The following is a 22012-nucleotide window of genomic DNA, read 5'->3' on the forward strand; positions in this document are numbered from 1 at the left end:
TGATGACACAAAACGAAACAGGAATATGTGTTGAAACTGTTGGAGACGGTGATGACAAAGTATGATACCATATGACACAGTAGGAGATGGTAAGGACACAATAGTATATAATAATGACACAATAGGAGACTGTAATGACACAGTAGGAGACTGTTTTGATACAATAGAAGATTGTAATGACAGAGTAGGAGAATATGATGACACAGTAGAAGACAGTGATGACATACTAGGAGAAGGAAATGACACAATATGAGACAGTGATGACAAAAGGAGAGACTGTGATGGCAAACTAGGAGACAATGATGACACAATAGGAGATTGTGGTGACAAAGTAGTAGACTGTAATGACATAGAAGCAGACTGTGACGCCATAATAGGAGTCTGTGATGACAGAGTAGGAGACAATGATGACACAATAGGAGACTGTGTTGACACAATAGGAAACTGTGAGGACAAAAGAGGAGACCTTGAGAACACAGAAGAAGACCATGATGACACAGAATTAGACTGTGATGACACAGAAGAAGACTGTGATGACACAATAGAAGACAATGATGACACAGTAGGAGACAGTGATGAAAAATAGAATATTGTGATGACACAGTGGGTGACTGTGATGACACAAGAGGAGATTGTGATGACACAGTAGGAGACAAGGACATCATAATAGGAGATGGTGATGACACAATAGGAGACTGTGACATCACAATAGGAAACTGTGATGACATAGTAGGAGACACAGATGACACAATAGGAGACTGGATGATATAATAGAAGACTGCAATGACACAGTAGGAGACTGTGATGACTCAGTAGGAGACCATGATGACACAGTAGGAAAAAGTGATGACATAATAGGAGAAAGTGATGACACAATAGGAGAAAGGGAAGATAAAATAGGAGACTGTGATGACACAGTAGGAGACTGTGAGTACACAGTGGGAGACTGTGAGGACACAATAGGATACCATGATGACAACATAGGAGACAGGATGACATAACAGGAGATAGTGATGACACAGTAGGACACGGTGAGGACACAATAGGATACAATGATGACCCAATAGGAGACAGTGATGACATAAGAGGACACTTTGATGACAAAATAGGAGACTGTGATGACACAAGAGGAGATTATGATAGCACAGTAGAGAATGTGATGACACAGTAGTACACGATGATGACATAATTGGAGAATGTGATGACACAATAGGAGACTGTGATGACATAAGAGGAGAATGTGATAAAACAGTAGGAGACAGTGATGACACAATATGAGATTGTGATGACAGAGTAGGAGACTATGATGACACACTAGGGGACTGGGATGACATAACAGGAGACAGTGATGACACAATAAGAGACTTTGATGACACAGTAGGAGACGGTGATGACATAATAGTAGAAAGTGATGATAAAACAGGAGACCGTGATGACACAGTAGGAGACTATGAGAACCCAGTGGAGACTGTGAGGACACAATAGAAGAATATGATGACAGAGTAGGTGAATGTGATTACATAACAGAAGACTGTGATGACATAATAGGAGAATGTGATGACACAAAAGGAGACTGTGAAGACACAATACGATATTGTTATGACACATTAGAAGACTCTGATGTCACACATAGGAGACTGTGATAACAAAGTAGGACACTATGATGACACAATAGGAGACAGTGATGAAATAATAGGATACAGTGATAATAATTAGGAAATAGTGATGATATAGAAAGAGATTATGACGAAACAGTAGGAGACAGTGATGTCACAATTGGAGACAATGTTTACACAATAGGAAACAGTGATGACACAGTAGGAAACTGTAATGACACAGTAGGATAGAGTGATGACACAATAGAAGACCATGATGACACAATAGGATACTGTGATGACACAAGAGGAAACTGTGATGACTCAGTAGCAGATTGTGTTGAAAAAAGAGGAAAAAGTGATGTCACAATCAGAGACAGTGATGAAACAGTAGGAGACTGTAATGATACAACACAAGACCATGATGAAAAAGAAGGAGACAGTGATGACACAAGAGTAGAGAATGATGACACAATAGGAGAATGTTATTACTTAATATGGGACTATGATGACAAAATAGAAGACTGTAATATCACAATAGGAGATTGGGATGACTCAGTAGGAGATTGTGATGACACAGTGGAAGACCATATGACACAGGAGGAGACTATGAGGACACAGGAGCAGACTATATGGACTCAATTGAAAGCCATGATGACACATAGGAGACTGTGATGACACAATAAGAGACTGGGTTGACACAGTAGGAGATTGTGATGACACAGTAGGAGACCATGTTGACACAGTAGGAGATTTTGATGACACAGTAGGAGACTATGATGACATAATAGGAGAATGTGATGATACAATGGGAGACTATGATGACACAGTAGAAAATAGTGATGACACAATAGGACACCATTATGACACTATAGGAAACTGTGATGACACAGTAGGAGACATTAATAACACAATAGAGCAGGATGACAAAAAAGGAGACTGAGATTTTGATGACACATTAGAAGACTCTGATGACACACATAGGGGATTGTGATAACACAGAAAGAGACTATGATGACAGAATAGGAGACTTAATGACATAATAGGATACCCTGAAGATAAATAGGAAATAGTGATGATATAGCAGGAGACTATGATGACACAGTAGGAGACCGGGATGACACAGTAGGAGACAGTGATGTCATAATTGGAGACTATGATTATACAATAGGAAACAGTGATGACACAGTAGGAAACTGTAATGACACAGTAGGTAACAGTGATGACACAATAGGAAAGCATTATGACACAATAGGAGACAGGGATAGCACATTGGACTGTGATGAAACAAGAAGTGATTGTGATGACACAATAGGAGACTGTGATGATACACTAGCAGGCTTTTATGACAGAGTAGAAGACTATGATGACAGTATAAGAGATTGTTATGACACAAAAGGAGACTGTGATGACACAGTAGGAGACAGTGATGACACAATAGGAGTTTGTGATAACACATTAGGAGACTATGATGACACAAAAGGAGACTGTAATGACAAAGTAGGAGACAGAAATGACAGAGTAGCATGCTGTCATGACCCAGAAGGAAACTGGGATGACATAGAGGACACAGTGATGACACAATAGGAGACCATGATGACACTATAAGAGACTGTGATGACACAATAGGAGACTGAGATGACACAATAGAAGATTCGATGACACAATAGGGGACTGTGATTACACAGTAAGATACTGTGATGGCATATAAGAAACAGTGATGTCACAGTAGGAAACTGTGATGACACAGTAGGAGACTGTGATGACAAAAGAAGTGACTGTGATGACACAGTAGGAGACTGTGATAACAAAAAAGGAGATAGTGATAATATAGTAGGAGACCATGATGACACAATAGGATACTCTGATGACATTATAGGAGACTGTGCTGAAACAATAGGAGACTGTAATGACACAGTAGGATATTGTGATGTCATAAAAAGAGATTGTAATGACACAGTAAGAGACGGTGATGATATATTAGGAGAAAGTGATGACGCATTAGAAGACTATGATGACACAGTAGGAAACTGTGATGACATAATATGATACTGTGATGATACAATAGGAGACTGTGATGACACAGTAAGATACTGTGATGACACATTAGGAGACAGTGATGACACAGTAAGATACTGTGATGACACAATAGGAGAGTGTGATGACTTAGTAGGAGAATGTGGTGACCGAGAAGGAGATGATGATGAAAAAATAGAAGACAGTGATGACACAAGAGGAGACTGGAATGTCACAGTACGAGACTGTGATGACACATCAGGACACTATGATGACACAATAGGAAACAGTGATGACACAATAGGAGTACTGATGACTCAAAAGGAGACTGTTATGACACAGAATTAGACCATGATGATATAGTTGGAGACAGTGATAACACAGTAGGAGACTATGAAGACACAATAGAACACTGGGATGATATTCTAAGAAACTGTGATGACACAATAGCAGATTGTGTTGACAAAATAGAGAACAGAGATGACACAATAGGAGACTGTGATGACACAGTAGGAGATTGTGATGACACAGTAGGAGATTGTGATGACATAATAGACTGTAATGACACAGTAGGAGATGGTGATGATATGATATGAGAAATTGATTACACAATAGGAGATCATGAAGACACAATTGGAGAATGTGAAGACAAAAGAGGAGATTATGATGACACATTAGAAGACTCTGATGATACAGAAGAAGACTGTGAAGACACAGTAGGAAACTATGATGACACAATAGGAGACTGTGATGACATAATAAGAGACTGTGATGACATTTTTGGAGACTATGATTACACAATAGGAAACAGTGATGACAAAATAGGAGACTGTGAAGACACATTTGCAGACAGTGATGACAAAATTGGAGACTTTGATGAAACAATAGGAGACCATGATGACACAATAAGAGAATGTGATGACACACAAGAGATGGTGATTACACAGTAGGAAACTGTGATGGCACAGTAGGAGACAGTGGTGACACAGTAGGAGACCGGGATGGCACATTAGGAGGCTATGATGACACAGAAGGAGACTCTCATGACAGAACAGGAGACTGGAATGACACAGTAGTAGATTGTGAAGACACAATGAGAGACAATGATTACATAGTAGTAGATTGTGAGGACACAGTAGAGTTGGTAAGGAAACAAAAGGAGACTATAATGACACAATAGGAGACTGTGATGACAAAAAAAGTGAGTATGATGACAAAGTAGAAGACAATGATGACACAATAGGAGATTGTGATGACACAGTATGAGACTCTTATGAGATAGTAGCAGACAGTGATGACATTGTAGGTGTCTGTGATGACACAGTAGGAGACAATGATGAACAATAGGAGACAGTGATGACACAATAGCAGACCATGATAACACTATAGGAGACTGTGATGACACAGTAGGAGACTGAGATGACACAATAACAGACTGTGATGACACTCAAGAGACTGTGATGACACAGTAAGAGACTGTGATGACACAGTAGGAGACCTTGATGACACAGTAGGATACTGTGATGAAACAAGAGGAGAATGTGATAACTCAGTAGGAGACAGTGATTTCATAATAGGAGTCTCTGATGACACAAAGGAGATTGTGATATCACAATAGGAGACTGGGCTGACACAATAAAAGACTGTGATGACACAGTAGGAGACTGTGATGACACAGTAGGAACCTGTGAGGACACAATGGGAGACAGTGAGGATATAATAGGATACCATGATGACACAATAGGAGACTAAAGGACATAACAGAAGACTGTGATGATAAGGTAGGAGACTGTTATGAAACATAAGGAGAACATGATGACACAGTAGGAGATGGTGAGGACACATTATTATACAATAATGTCACAATAGGATACTGGGATGACAAAAGAGGAAACTGTGATGACACAAAAGGAGATTGTGATGACAAAGTAAGACACTGTAATAACACAGTAGGAGACTGTAACAACAGAATAGGCATCTGTGTGGCACAAATGAAGACAATGATGACACAATAGGAGACCTTGATGACATTATAGGAGAATGTGATGATACAATAGGAGACTGTAATGACACAGTAGGATACTGTGATAACATAATAGGAGACTGTGATGACACAGCAGGAGACTGTGATGACACAATAGGAGATTGTGATGACACATTAGAAGAATTTGATGCCACTATAGGAGACTGTGATAACACTGTAGGAGACTATGATGACACATTAGGAGACTATGATGACATAATAGGATACTGTGATGATAAAATAGGAAATATCAATAACAAAGAAGGAGACTATGATGACACAGAGGACACTGGAATGACAAAATAGAAGAGGGTGAAAACAAAATGGGAGACTGTGATAATACAAAAGGAGACTATGATGACACAGTAGCAGATTGTGAGGTCACAGTAAAAGACGGTGAGTACACAATAGGACACCAGGATGAAACAATAGGAGACTGGATGACATAGCAGGAGACATTGATTATACAACAGGAGACAGTGATGACACAGTAGGAGACCGTGATGACACAATCGGAGATGGTGATGACACAATCAGAGATTGTGATGACACAATAGGATCCTGTGATGACACAAGAGTAGACTGTGATGACACACAAGGAGACCGTGATGACACAATAGGAGAGTGCAAGGACTCAATAGGACACTGTGATGACACAATAGGAGATTGTGATGAAACAATAGGGGACTTTGATGATACAATAGGAGACACACAAGCAGATTGTGTTGACAAAAGTGGAAACAGTTGTGACATAGAAGGAGACCGTGAATACAAAATAGGAGAGTATGATGACACAGTAGGAGTTGGTGAAGATACAATAGGACACAATGATGACACAATAGAAGACTGTGATGACATAAGAGGACACTTTGAGGCCACAACAGGAGACTGTGATGCCACAATTGGAGACTGTGATGACACAGTAGGAGAATGTGATGACACAGTAGGAGACTATAATGACAGAGTAGGAAACTGTGATGACACAATAGGATACAGTGATGACACAGTAGGAGAATTTGATGACACAATAGGTGACTGTGATGACAAAGTAGCAGTTTGTGTTGACACAAGAGGGAACAGTGATGACAGAGTAGGGGACCGTGATGACATTATAGGAAACATTAATGACACAGTAGGAGACTTTCATGACACAGTAGGAGACCAAAAAGAAACAGTAGGAAACAGTGATGACACGATAGTAGAGAGTGATGACACAATAGGTGACAGTGATGACATAATAAAAGACTGTGATGACAAAATAAAAGACTGTGATGTCACAAAAAAGACTGATTGATGACATACTAGGATACTGTAATAACACTGTAGGAGTCTATGAGGACAGTAGGAGATTGTAAGGACACAGAGGGAGACTGTGAGGCAAAATAGGAGACTGTTATGACATAAGAGGAAACTTTGATGACTCAATACAAAACTGTAATGACACAATAGGAGACTGTGATGACACAGTAGGAGACTGTGATGACACAATAGGAGATTGTGATGACAAAATAGGAGACTGTGATGGCACATTGGGAGACAATGATGACTAAATTGGAGACTGTGATGACACAATAGGTGACTGTGATGACACAGTAGGTGACAGTGATGACACAAACATAGACAATGATGACACAATAGGAGACTATGATGACACAGTAGTAGACTGTAGAAGACACAATAGGAGATTGTGATTACACATTAGAAGACTCTGATGACACACTAGGAGCTTGTGTTGACACAGTAGGAGACAACGATGACACAATAGGAGACTCTGATGACAAAATAAGAGACTGTGATGACAAAGTAGGAGACAGTGATGACACAGTAGCAGATTATGATGACACAGTAAGAGATTTGGATGACATACTAGGAGAATGTGATGTCACAGTTGGAGACTATGATTACACAATAGGAAAGAATGATGACACAATAGGGAATGTGAACATACATTTACAGACAATGATGACACAATTGAAGACTGTGATGAAGCAATAGGTGACTGTGATGACACTATAGGAAACTGTGATGATACAATAGGAGACTGTGATGACACAATAGCAGACTGAGATGACAGAATAGAAGACTGCGATGACACAATAGGAGACTGTGATGACAAAGTAGGAGACAGTGGTGACACATAGCAGAATTTATTGACACAGTAGGAAACTAGGATGACATAGTAGAGACTGTGATGTCACAGTTGGAGACAAGTTTATACAACAGAAAGAAGTAATGACACAATAGGAGACTGTGAAGACACATTTGCAGACAAGGATGATAGAATTGGAGAATATGATGATTCAATATGTGACTGTGATGACGCAGTAGGAGACCGTGATGACACAAGAGGAGAACATGATGACACTATAGGAGACTGTGATGGCAAAACAGGAGACTGTGGTGATACAAAAGGGAACTTTGATGACACATTATGAGACTGTGATGACACATTAGAAGACCCTGATGCCACAATAGGAGACTGAGAAGACCCAAAAGAAGACTGAGATGACACAATAGAAGACTGACATGACACAATAAGAGACTGTGATGACACACATGAAACAGTGATGTCACAGTAGGAAAATGTGATGTCACACTAGGAGACAGTGATAACACAATTAGAGACCGGGATGACACAGTATGAGACTGTGATGACAAAATAGGAGACCGTGAGGACACAATAGGAGACTGTGATAACAAAATAGGAGACTGTGGTGATACAAAAGGGAACTTAGATGACAGTGGTGACTGTGATGACACAATAGGAGACTGGGATGACACAGTGGGAGACCATGTTGACACAGTAGGAGACTATGATGACACAATAGGAGACTCTGAAAACATAATAGGAGAATGCGATGATGCAATAGGAGCCTATGATGACACAGTAGGAATCTGTGATGACATAACAGGAGACTGTGATGACACATGAGGAGACAGTATTGATAATAGAGAAAGTGATGACACAATAAGAGACAGTGATGAAACAATAGGAGAATGTGATGACACAGTGGAGAAAGTGATGACACAATAGAAGATTTTGATGACAAATTAGAAGACTGTGATGACACAGTAGGAGACTGTTATGACACAGTAGGAAAGTGTAATGACACAGTAGGAGACAGTGATGACACAATAGGAAACCATGATGTCAAAATAAGAGAGAGTGATGGCACACTAGACTGTGATGACATAAGAAGTGATTGTGATGACACAATAGGAGACTGTGATGATACACTAGGAGGCTTATATGACACAGTAGAAGATGATGATGACAGAATAAGGGATTGTGATGACACAAAAGGAGACTGTGATGACACAGTAGGAGACAGTGATGACACACTAGGAGTTTGTGATTACACATTGGGAGACTATGATGACACAATTGGAGACTGTGATGACAAAGTAGGAGACAGTAATGACACAGTAGCAGACTGTCATTCCCAGAAGGAGACTGGGATGACATAGTGGAGACTGTGATGACACAGTAGGAGACTTTGATGACACAATAGGTGACTGTGATGACAAAGTAGCAGTTCGTGTTGACACAAGAGGGAACAGTGATGACAGAGTAGGGGACTGTGATGACATTATAGGAAATATTAATGACACAGTAGGAGACTTTCATGACACAGTAGGAGACCAAAAAGAAACAGTAGGAAACAGTGATGACACGATAGTAGAGAGTGATGACACAATAGGTGACAGTGATGACATAATAAAAGAATGTGATGACAAAATAAAAGACTGTGATGTCACAAAAAAAGACTGATGACATACTAGGATACTGTAATAACACTGTAGGAGTCTATGAGGACAGTAGGAGATTGTAAGGACACAGTGGGAGACTGTGAGGCAAAAAAGGAGACTGTTATGACATAAGAGGAAACTTTGATGACTCAATACAAAACTGTAATGACACAATAGGAGACTGTGATGACACAGTAGGAGACTGTGATGACACAATAGGAGATTGTGATGACAAAATAGGAGACTGTGATGGCACATTGGGAGACAATGATGACTAAATTGGAGACTGTGATGACACAATAGGTGACTGTGATGACACAGTAGGTGACAGTGATGACACAAACATAGACAATGATGACACAATAGGAGACTATGATGACACAGTAGTAGACGGTAGAAGACACAATAGGAGATTGTGATTACACATTAGAAGACTCTGATGACACACTAGGAGCTTGTGTTGACACAGTAGGAGACAACGATGACACAATAGGAGACTCTGATGACAAAATAAGAGACTGTGATGACAAAGTAGGAGACAGTGATGACACAGTAGCAGATTATGATGACACAGTAAGAGATTTGGATGACATACTAGGAGAATGTGATGTCACAGTTGGAGACTATGATTACACAATAGGAAAGAATGATGACACAATAGGGAATGTGAACATACATTTACAGACAATGATGACACAATTGAAGACTGTGATGAAGCAATAGGTGACTGTGATGACACTATAGGAAACTGTGATGATACAATAGGAGACTGTGATGACACAATAGCAGACTGAGATGACAGAATAGAAGACTGCGATGACACAATAGGAGACTGTGATGACAAAGTAGGAGACAGTGGTGACACATAGCAGACTTTATTGACACAGTAGGAAACTAGGATGACATAGTAGAGACTGTGATGTCACAGTTGGAGACAAGTTTATACAACAGAAAGAAGTAATGACACAATAGGAGACTGTGAAGACACATTTGCAGACAAGGATGATAGAATTGGAGAATATGATGATTCAATATGTGACTGTGATGACGCAGTAGGAGACCGTGATGACACAAGAGGAGAACATGATGACACTATAGGAGACTGTGATGGCAAAACAGGAGACTGTGGTGATACAAAAGGGAACTTTGATGACACATTATGAGACTGTGATGACACATTAGAAGACCCTGATGCCACAATAGGAGACTGAGAAGACCCAAAAGAAGACTGAGATGACACAATAGAAGACTGACATGACACAATAAGAGACTGTGATAACACACATGAAACAGTGATGTCACAGTAGGAAAATGTGATGTCACACTAGGAGACAGTGATAACACAATTAGAGACCGGGATGACACAGTATGAGACTGTGATGACAAAATAGGAGACCGTGAGGACACAATAGGAGACTGTGATAACAAAATAGGAGACTGTGGTGATACAAAAGGGAACTTAGATGACAGTGGTGACTGTGATGACACAATAGGAGACTGGGATGACACAGTGGGAGACCATGTTGACACAGTAGGAGACTATGATGACACAATAGGAGACTCTGAAAACATAATAGGAGAATGCGATGATGCAATAGGAGCCTATGATGACACAGTAGGAATCTGTGATGACATAACAGGAGACTGTGATGACACATGAGGAGACAGTATTGATAATAGAGAAAGTGATGACACAATAAGAGACAGTGATGAAACAATAGGAGAATGTGATGACACAGTGGAGAAAGTGATGACACAATAGAAGATTTTGATGACAAATTAGAAGACTGTGATGACACAGTAGGAGACTGTTATGACACAGTAGGAAAGTGTAATGACACAGTAGGAGACAGTGATGACACAATAGGAAACCATGATGTCAAAATAAGAGAGAGTGATGGCACACTAGACTGTGATGACATAAGAAGTGATTGTGATGACACAATAGGAGACTGTGATGATACACTAGGAGGCTTATATGACACAGTAGAAGATGATGATGACAGAATAAGGGATTGTGATGACACAAAAGGAGACTGTGATGACACAGTAGGAGACAGTGATGACACACTAGGAGTTTGTGATTACACATTGGGAGACTATGATGACACAATTGGAGACTGTGATGACAAAGTAGGAGACAGTAATGACACAGTAGCAGACTGTCATTCCCAGAAGGAGACTGGGATGACATAGTGGAGACTGTGATGACACAGTAGGAGACTTTGATGACACAATAGGTGACTGTGATGACAAAGTAGCAGTTCGTGTTGACACAAGAGGGAACAGTGATGACAGAGTAGGGGACTGTGATGACATTATAGGAAATATTAATGACACAGTAGGAGACTTTCATGACACAGTAGGAGACCAAAAAGAAACAGTAGGAAACAGTGATGACACGATAGTAGAGAGTGATGACACAATAGGTGACAGTGATGACATAATAAAAGACTGTGATGACAAAATAAAAGACTGTGATGTCACAAAAAAGACTGATGACATACTAGGATACTGTAATAACACTGTAGGAGTCTATGAGGACAGTAGGAGATTGTAAGGACACAGTGGGAGACTGTGAGGCAAAATAGGAGACTGTTATGACATAAGAGGAAACTTTGATGACTCAATACAAAACTGTAATGACACAATAGGAGACTGTGATGACACAGTAGGAGACTGTGATGACACAATAGGAGATTGTGATGACAAAATAGGAGACTGTGATGGCACATTGGGAGACAATGATGACTAAATTGGAGACTGTGATGACACAATAGGTGACTGTGATGACACAGTAGGTGACAGTGATGACACAAACATAGACAATGATGACACAATAGGAGACTATGATGACACAGTAGTAGACGGTAGAAGACACAATAGGAGATTGTGATTACACATTAGAAGAATCTGATGACACACTAGGAGCTTGTGTTGACACAGTAGGAGACAACGATGACACAATAGGAGACTGTGATGACAAAATAAGAGACTGTGATGACAAAGTAGGAGACAGTGATGACACAGTAGCAGATTATGATGACACAGTAAGAGATTTGGATGACATACTAGGAGAATGTGATGTCACAGTTGGAGACTATGATTACACAATAGGAAAGAATGATGACACAATAGGGAATGTGAACATACATTTACAGACAATGATGACACAATTGAAGACTGTGATGAAACAATAGGTGTCAGTGATGACACTATAGGAAACTGTGATGATACAATAGGAGACTGTGATGACACAATAGGAGACTGAGATGACAGAATAGAAGACTGCGATGACACAATAGGAGACTGTGATGACAAAGTAGGAGACAGTGGTGACACATAGCAGACTTTATTGACACAGTAGGAAACTAGGATGACATAGTAGAGACTGTGATGTCACAGTTGGAGACAAGTTTATACAACAGAAAGAAGTAATGACACAATAGGAGACTGTGAAGACACATTTGCAGACAAGGATGATAGAATTGGAGAATATGATGATTCAATATGTGACTGTGATGATGCAGTAGGAGACCGTGATGACACAAGAGGAGAACATGATGACACTATAGGAGACTGTGATGGCAAAACAGGAGACTGTGGTGATACAAAAGGGAACTTTGATGACACATTATGAGACTGTGATGACACATTAGAAGACCCTGATGCCACAATAGGAGACTGAGAAGACCCAAAAGAAGACTGAGATGACACAATAGAAGACTGACATGACACAATAAGAGACTGTGATGACACACATGAAACAGTGATGTCACAGTAGGAAAATGTGATGTCACACTAGGAGACAGTGATAACACAATTAGAGACCGGGATGACACAGTATGAGACTGTGATGACAAAATAGGAGACCGTGAGGACACAATAGGAGACTGTGATAACAAAATAGGAGACTGTGGTGATACAAAAGGGAACTTAGATGACAGTGGTGACTGTGATGACACAATAGGAGACTGGGATGACACAGTGGGAGACCATGTTGACACAGTAGGAGACTATGATGACACAATAGGAGACTCTGAAAACATAATAGGAGAATGCGATGATGCAATAGGAGCCTATGATGACACAGTAGGAATCTGTGATGACATAACAGGAGACTGTGATGACACATGAGGAGACAGTATTGATAATAGAGAAAGTGATGACACAATAAGAGACAGTGAAGAAACAATAGGAGAATGTGATGACACAGTGGAGAAAGTGATGACACAATAGAAGATTTTGATGACAAATTAGAAGACTGTGATGACACAGTAGGAGACTGTTATGACACAGTAGGAAAGTGTAATGACACAGTAGGAGACAGTGATGACACAATAGGAAACCATGATGTCAAAATAAGAGAGAGTGATGGCACACTAGACTGTGATGACATAAGAAGTGATTGTGATGACACAATAGGAGACTGTGATGATACACTAGGAGGCTTATATGACACAGTAGAAGATGATGATGACAGAATAAGGGATTGTGATGACACAAAAGGAGACTGTGATGACACAGTAGGAGACAGTGATGACACACTAGGAGTTTGTGATTACACAGTGGGAGACTATGATGACACAATAGGAGACTGTGATGACAAAGTAGGAGACATGATTGACACAGTAGCAGACTGTCATTCCCAGAAGGAGACTGGGATGACATAGTGGAGACTGTGATGACACAATAGGAGACTGAGATGACACAATAGAAGATTCGATGACACAATAGGAGACAGTGATTACACAATAAGAGACTGTGATGACACATAAGAAACAGTGATGACACAGAAGGAAATTGTGATGACACAGTAGGAGATAGTGATAACACAATTCGAGACCTGGATGACACAACAGGAGACTGTGACAACAAAACAGGAGACTGTGGTGATACAATAGTAGACTTTGATGACACAGTAGGAGAATCTGATGACAGAATAGGAGAATGTAATGACACAATAGGAGACTGGGATGACAGAGTAGGAGACTGTTTTGACACAATGGGAGACCATAATGACACAGGAGGAGACAGAGAGGACACAGGAGCAGACTGTAAGGACACAATAGGAGTCCATGTTGAAACAATATGAGACTGTGATGACACAATAAGAGGCCGTGTTGACACAGTAGGAGATTGTAATAACACAGTAGGAGACTATGATGACACAATAGGAGATTTGATAACAAAATAGGAGAATGTGATAGTAAAATAGGAGACTGTGATGATACAGTAGGAATCTCTGATGACATAATAGGAGACTGTTATGACACAGAGGAGACGGTATTGATAATAGGAGAAAGTGAGGACACAATAAGAGACCATGATAACACTATAGGAGATTGTGATGACACATTAGAAGACTGTGATGACATAATAGACTGTGATGACACAGTAGAACACGATGATGACATATTAGGAGAATGTGATGACACAAAAGGAGACCGTGATGACACAATAAGAGATTGTGGTGACAGAGTAAAAGACTGAGAAGACACAAAGGGAGATTGTGAAGACACATTAGAAGACTCTGATGACACACATAGGAGTTTGTGATGACACAGTAGGACAATATGATGACACAATAGTAGACTGTGATGACATAATAGGATACTCTGTGCTAATTAGGAAGTAGTGATGATATAGAAGATTATGATGACACAGAAGGGGACAGTGATGTCACAAGTGGAGAAAATGATCACACAAGAGGAAACAGTGATGACACAGTAGGAAACTGTAATGACACAGTAGGATAGAGTGATGACACAATAGGAGACCATGATGACACAATAGTAGACTGTGATGACACAATTGGAGACTGTGAAGAGACAAGAGGAGACTGGGATGACCCACTAGGAGACTGTGATGACACAGTAGCAGATTATGTTGAAAAAGAGGAAACAGTGATGACACAGTAGGAGATAGTGATGACACCACCAGAGACAGTGATGACACAGTAGGAGACTGTCATGACACAGAGGGAGACCGTGATGAAAAGAAGGAGAGAGTAATGACACAAGAGTAGAGAATGATGACACAATAGGAGAATGTGATGACATAATAGGTGACTGTGATGACACAATAGAAGACTGTAATGTCATAATAGGAGACTGGGATTACACAGTAGGAGATTGTGATGACACAATTGGAGACCATAATGACACAGGAGGAGACTGTGAGGACACAGGAGCAGACTGTAAGGACTAAATAGGAGACCATGATGACACATAGGAGACTGATGACACAATAAGAGACTGGATTGACACAGTAGGAGATTGTGATAACACAGTAGGAAACCATGATGACACAGAAGGAAACAGTGATGACACAGTCGAAGACTATGATGACACAATATGAGAGTGTGATGACACAATAGGAGAATGTGATGACACAGTAGGAGACCGTGATGACACAGTAGGAAACTACGATGACACACTAGGAGACCATGATGACATAATAGGATACTGTGTTGATAAATAGAAAATAGTGATGACACAGTAGGAGACTATGATGACACAGTTGGAGATGAGGATGACACAAAAGGGGACTGTGATGACAAAATAGGAGACTATGATGACACAATAGGAGACTGTGAGGACACAGTGGGAGACCAGAGGAAAAATATGATACCATGATGACATAATAGGAGACTTGATGAGACAATAGGAGACTGTGATGACACATTTGTAGACAATGATGACACAATTGGAGACTGATGACAAAATTGGTGACTGTGATGACACAGTAGGAGACAGTGATGACACAGTAAGAGACCGTAAAGACACAACAGGAAATTGTGATGACACATTGGAAGACTCTGATGACACAGAAGTAGACTGTAATGACACAGTATGAGACTATGATGACACAATAGGAGACGGTGATGACATAATAAGAGACTGTGATGACAAAGTAGCAGACTGTGATGACACAGTAGGACACTGGGATGACATAGTAAGAGACTGTGATGTCAAAGTTGGAGACGATGATTACACAATAGGAAACAGTGACAACACAATAGGAGACTGTGAAGACACATTTGCAGACAATGATGACAAAATTAGAGACTGTGATGACATAATAGGAAACTGTGTTAACACAGTAGGAGACTGTGAGCACACAGTAGGAGATTGTAAGGACACAAGGGTAGACTGGGATAACACAGTAGAAGTCTGTGAGGACAAAATAGGAGACTGTGATGAAACAATAAGAGACTGTGATGACACATTAGAAGACTGTGTGACACAGTAGGAGACCATGAGGACACACTAGGATACTGTGATGACACAGAAGTAGACACTAATGACAATATAGGAGACAGTGATGAAAAATAGGAGACTGTGATGACACAGTAGGAGACTTTGATAACATAAGAGGAGATTGTGATACTGCAGTAGGAGACAGTGAAGTCATAAAAGGAGATGCTGCTAAAAAAATAGGAGACTGTGACATCAAAATAACAAACTGTGATGACACATTGGGATACGGTAATGACATTGTAGAATTTGATGACACAGTAGGATTCTGTGAGGACACAATAGGATACAATGATGACACAGTAGGAGACTGAATGACATAATAGAAGACTGTGAGGGCACAGTAGGAGACTGTGATGACACAGTAGGATACTGTGATGACACAAGAGAACATTGTGATGACACAGTAGGTGACAATGATGTCATAATAGGAGACTGTGATGACATAGTAGGAGACTATGATGACACAAAAAGAAACTGTGATGACACAATAGGAGAGTGAGGACATAATAGGAGACTGTGATTATCCAACAGGAGACAATGGTGACACAGCAGGAGACCGTGATGACACAGTAGGAGACTGTTTGGACACATTGGGAGACTGGGAGGACACAATAGGATACCATGATGACACCAAATGAAACAGGATGACATAACAGGAGACTGTGATGACACTGTATGAGACTGTGAAGACAGGGTAGGATACCATTATGACTCGGTAGGAGGCGTTAAGGACACACAATATTGACAAAATAGAAGACCGTGAAGACATAAGAGGACAAATTGATGACACAAACAGAGACTGTGATGACACAATAGGAGACTGTAATGACTAAAAAGGAGATAGTTATAATATAGTAGGAGACCATGATGACACAAAAGGATACTCTGATGACATTATAGGAGACTGTGCTGTGCTGATACAATAGGAGACTGTAATGACAAAGTAGGATACTGTGATGTCATAATAGGAGATGGTAATGATACTGTAAGAGACGGTGATGATATAATAGGAGAAAGTAATGACACATTAGAAGACTATGATGACACAGTAGGAAACTGTGATGACACAATAGGATAATGTGATGACATAATATGATACTGTGATGATACAATAGGAAACGGTTATGACACAGTAACATATTGTGATGACACAATAGGAGACAGTGATGACGCAGTAAGATACTGTGATGACACAATAGGAGACTGTGATGACATAGTAGGAGAATATGGTGACATAATAGGAGAAGATGAAGAAACATTAGGAGACAGTGATGACACAAGAGTAGACAGGAATGTCACAGTAGGAGACTGTGATGACACTTCAGGATACTATGATGACAAAAGAGGAAACAGTGATGACACAATAGGAGTATTGATGACACAAAAGGAGACTGTTATGACACAATAGTAGACCGTGATATTATAGTTGGAAACAGTGAGAACACAGTAGGAGACTATGAAGACACAATAGAACACTGGGATGATATTCTAAGAAACTGACATGACACAATAGCAGATTGTGTTGACAAAATAGAGAACATGATAACACAATAGGAGACTGTGATGACATAATAGACTATGATGACACAGTAGGAGATGGTGATGACATAATATGAGAAAGTGATTACACAATAGGAGACTGTGAAGACACAATAGGAGACTGTGAAGACACAATAGGAGATTATGATGAGATATTAGAAGACTCTGATGACACAGAAGGAGACTGTGATGACACAGTAGGAGATTATGATGACACAATAGGAGACTGTGTTGACAGAATAACAGACTGTGATGACAATTTAGGAGACTATGATTACACAAGAGGAAACAGTGATAACATAATAGGAGACTGTGAAGACACATTTGCAGACAGTGATGAAAATATTGGAGAATGATGAAACAATAGGAGACCATGATGACACAATAAGAGATTGTGATGACACACAAGAGACTGTGATTACACATTAGGAAACTGTGAAGGCACAGAAGGTAACAGTGATGACACAGTAGGAAACCAAGATGACACATTAGGAGGATATGATGACACAGAAGGAGACTCTGATGACAGAAAAGGAGAATGTGATGACATAATAGAAGACTGGGATGGCACAGTAGGAGACTATGAAGACATATTAGAAGACTGTGATGACACAGTAGAAGACCATGATGACAGAGTAGGAGACTGTGATGACACAATAGGAGACGGTGATGAAACAACAGTAGAGAATGATGACAGATTATGAGACTACAATGATATAATAGGAGACTGTGATGACAAAGTAGCAGACTGTGATGACACAGTAGGACACTGGGATGACATAGTAAGAGACTGTGATGTCAAAGTTGGAGACGATGATTACACAATAGGAAACAGTGACAACACAATAGGAGACTGTGAAGACACATTTGCAGACAATGATGACAAAATTAGAGACTGTGATGACATAATAGGAAACTGTGTTAACACAGTAGGAGACTGTGAGCACACAGTAGGAGATTGTAAGGACACAAGGGTAGACTGGGATAACACAGTAGAAGTCTGTGAGGACAAAATAGGAGACTGTGATGAAACAATAAGAGACTGTGATGACACATTAGAAGACTGTGTGACACAGTAGGAGACCATGAGGACACACTAGGATACTGTGATGACACAGAAGTAGACACTAATGACAATATAGGAGACAGTGATGAAAAATAGGAGACTGTGATGACACAGTAGGAGACTTTGATAACATAAGAGGAGATTGTGATACTGCAGTAGGAGACAGTGAAGTCATAAAAGGAGATGCTGCTAAAAAAATAGGAGACTGTGACATCAAAATAACAAACTGTGATGACACATTGGGATACGGTAATGACATTGTAGAATTTGATGACACAGTAGGATTCTGTGAGGACACAATAGGATACAATGATGACACAGTAGGAGACTGAATGACATAATAGAAGACTGTGAGGGCACAGTAGGAGACTGTGATGACACAGTAGGATACTGTGATGACACAAGAGAACATTGTGATGACACAGTAGGTGACAATGATGTCATAATAGGAGACTGTGATGACATAGTAGGAGACTATGATGACACAAAAAGAAACTGTGATGACACAATAGGAGAGTGAGGACATAATAGGAGACTGTGATTATACAACAGGAGACAATGGTGACACAGCAGGAGACCGTGATGACACAGTAGGAGACTGTTTGGACACATTGGGAGACTGGGAGGACACAATAGGATACCATGATGACACCAAATGAAACAGGATGACATAACAGGAGACTGTGATGACACTGTATGAGACTGTGAAGACAGGGTAGGATACCATTATGACTCGGTAGGAGGCGTTAAGGACACACAATATTGACAAAATAGAAGACCGTGAAGACATAAGAGGACAAATTGATGACACAAACAGAGACTGTGATGACACAATAGGAGACTGTAATGACTAAAAAGGAGATAGTTATAATATAGTAGGAGACCATGATGACACAAAAGGATACTCTGATGACATTATAGGAGACTGTGCTGTGCTGATACAATAGGAGACTGTAATGACAAAGTAGGATACTGTGATGTCATAATAGGAGATGGTAATGATACTGTAAGAGACGGTGATGATATAATAGGAGAAAGTAATGACACATTAGAAGACTATGATGACACAGTAGGAAACTGTGATGACACAATAGGATAATGTGATGACATAATATGATACTGTGATGATACAATAGGAAACGGTTATGACACAGTAACATATTGTGATGACACAATAGGAGACAGTGATGACGCAGTAAGATACTGTGATGACACAATAGGAGACTGTGATGACATAGTAGGAGAATATGGTGACATAATAGGAGAAGATGAAGAAACATTAGGAGACAGTGATGACACAAGAGTAGACAGGAATGTCACAGTAGGAGACTGTGATGACACTTCAGGATACTATGATGACAAAAGAGGAAACAGTGATGACACAATAGGAGTATTGATGACACAAAAGGAGACTGTTATGACACAATAGTAGACCGTGATATTATAGTTGGAAACAGTGAGAACACAGTAGGAGACTATGAAGACACAATAGAACACTGGGATGATATTCTAAGAAACTGACATGACACAATAGCAGATTGTGTTGACAAAATAGAGAACATGATAACACAATAGGAGACTGTGATGACATAATAGACTATGATGACACAGTAGGAGATGGTGATGACATAATATGAGAAAGTGATTACACAATAGGAGACTGTGAAGACACAATAGGAGACTGTGAAGACACAATAGGAGATTATGATGAGATATTAGAAGACTCTGATGACACAGAAGGAGACTGTGATGACACAGTAGGAGATTATGATGACACAATAGGAGACTGTGTTGACAGAATAACAGACTGTGATGACAATTTAGGAGACTATGATTACACAAGAGGAAACAGTGATAACATAATAGGAGACTGTGAAGACACATTTGCAGACAGTGATGAAAATATTGGAGAATGATGAAACAATAGGAGACCATGATGACACAATAAGAGATTGTGATGACACACAAGAGACTGTGATTACACATTAGGAAACTGTGAAGGCACAGAAGGTAACAGTGATGACACAGTAGGAAACCAAGATGACACATTAGGAGGATATGATGACACAGAAGGAGACTCTGATGACAGAAAAGGAGAATGTGATGACATAATAGAAGACTGGGATGGCACAGTAGGAGACTATGAAGACATATTAGAAGACTGTGATGACACAGTAGAAGACCATGATGACAGAGTAGGAGACTGTGATGACACAATAGGAGACGGTGATGAAACAACAGTAGAGAATGATGACAGATTATGAGACTACAATGATATAATAGGAGACTGTGATGACAAAGTAGCAGACTGTGATGACACAGTAGGACACTGGGATGACATAGTAAGAGACTGTGATGTCAAAGTTGGAGACGATGATTACACAATAGGAAACAGTGACAACACAATAGGAGACTGTGAAGACACATTTGCAGACAATGATGACAAAATTAGAGACTGTGATGACATAATAGGAAACTGTGTTAACACAGTAGGAGACTGTGAGCACACAGTAGGAGATTGTAAGGAGATTGTAGACTGGGATAACACAGTAGAAGTCTGTGAGGACAAAATAGGAGACTGTGATGAAACAATAAGAGACTGTGATGACACATTAGAAGACTGTGTGACACAGTAGGAGACCATGAGGACACACTAGGATACTGTGATGACACAGAAGTAGACACTAATGACAATATAGGAGACAGTGATGAAAAATAGGAGACTGTGATGACACAGTAGGAGACTTTGATAACATAAGAG

The 22012-nt window shown here is 40.0% G+C and overlaps 1 protein-coding gene across 1 annotated transcript; it reads left to right on the forward strand.

The window, feature by feature from the left end:
* The first annotated feature begins 5957 nt into the window (after positions 1-5957).
* On the forward strand, positions 5958-16022 carry LOC128109537 (cysteine-rich, acidic integral membrane protein-like). The gene is made up of 21 exons (XM_052736687.1): positions 5958-6030; positions 6108-6545; positions 6666-6854; positions 7337-7510; positions 7903-8034; positions 8298-8552; positions 8672-9049; positions 9147-9335; positions 9815-9988; positions 10381-10512; positions 10776-11030; positions 11150-11527; positions 11625-11930; positions 12165-12254; positions 12813-12989; positions 13253-13507; positions 13627-14025; positions 14202-14441; positions 14768-14857; positions 15016-15102; positions 15868-16022. Exons 1-21 carry the CDS (start codon positions 5958-5960, stop codon positions 16020-16022), a joined length of 4566 nt encoding a protein of 1521 aa, XP_052592647.1.
* Positions 16023-22012: the final 5990 nt, after the last annotated feature.

The sequence above is a fragment of the Peromyscus californicus genome, unplaced genomic scaffold (genome assembly GCF_007827085.1).
Source record: "Peromyscus californicus insignis strain IS unplaced genomic scaffold, ASM782708v3 Scaffold_14__1_contigs__length_90479793_seg_2, whole genome shotgun sequence".
Classification (NCBI taxonomy): Eukaryota; Metazoa; Chordata; class Mammalia; order Rodentia; family Cricetidae; genus Peromyscus; species Peromyscus californicus.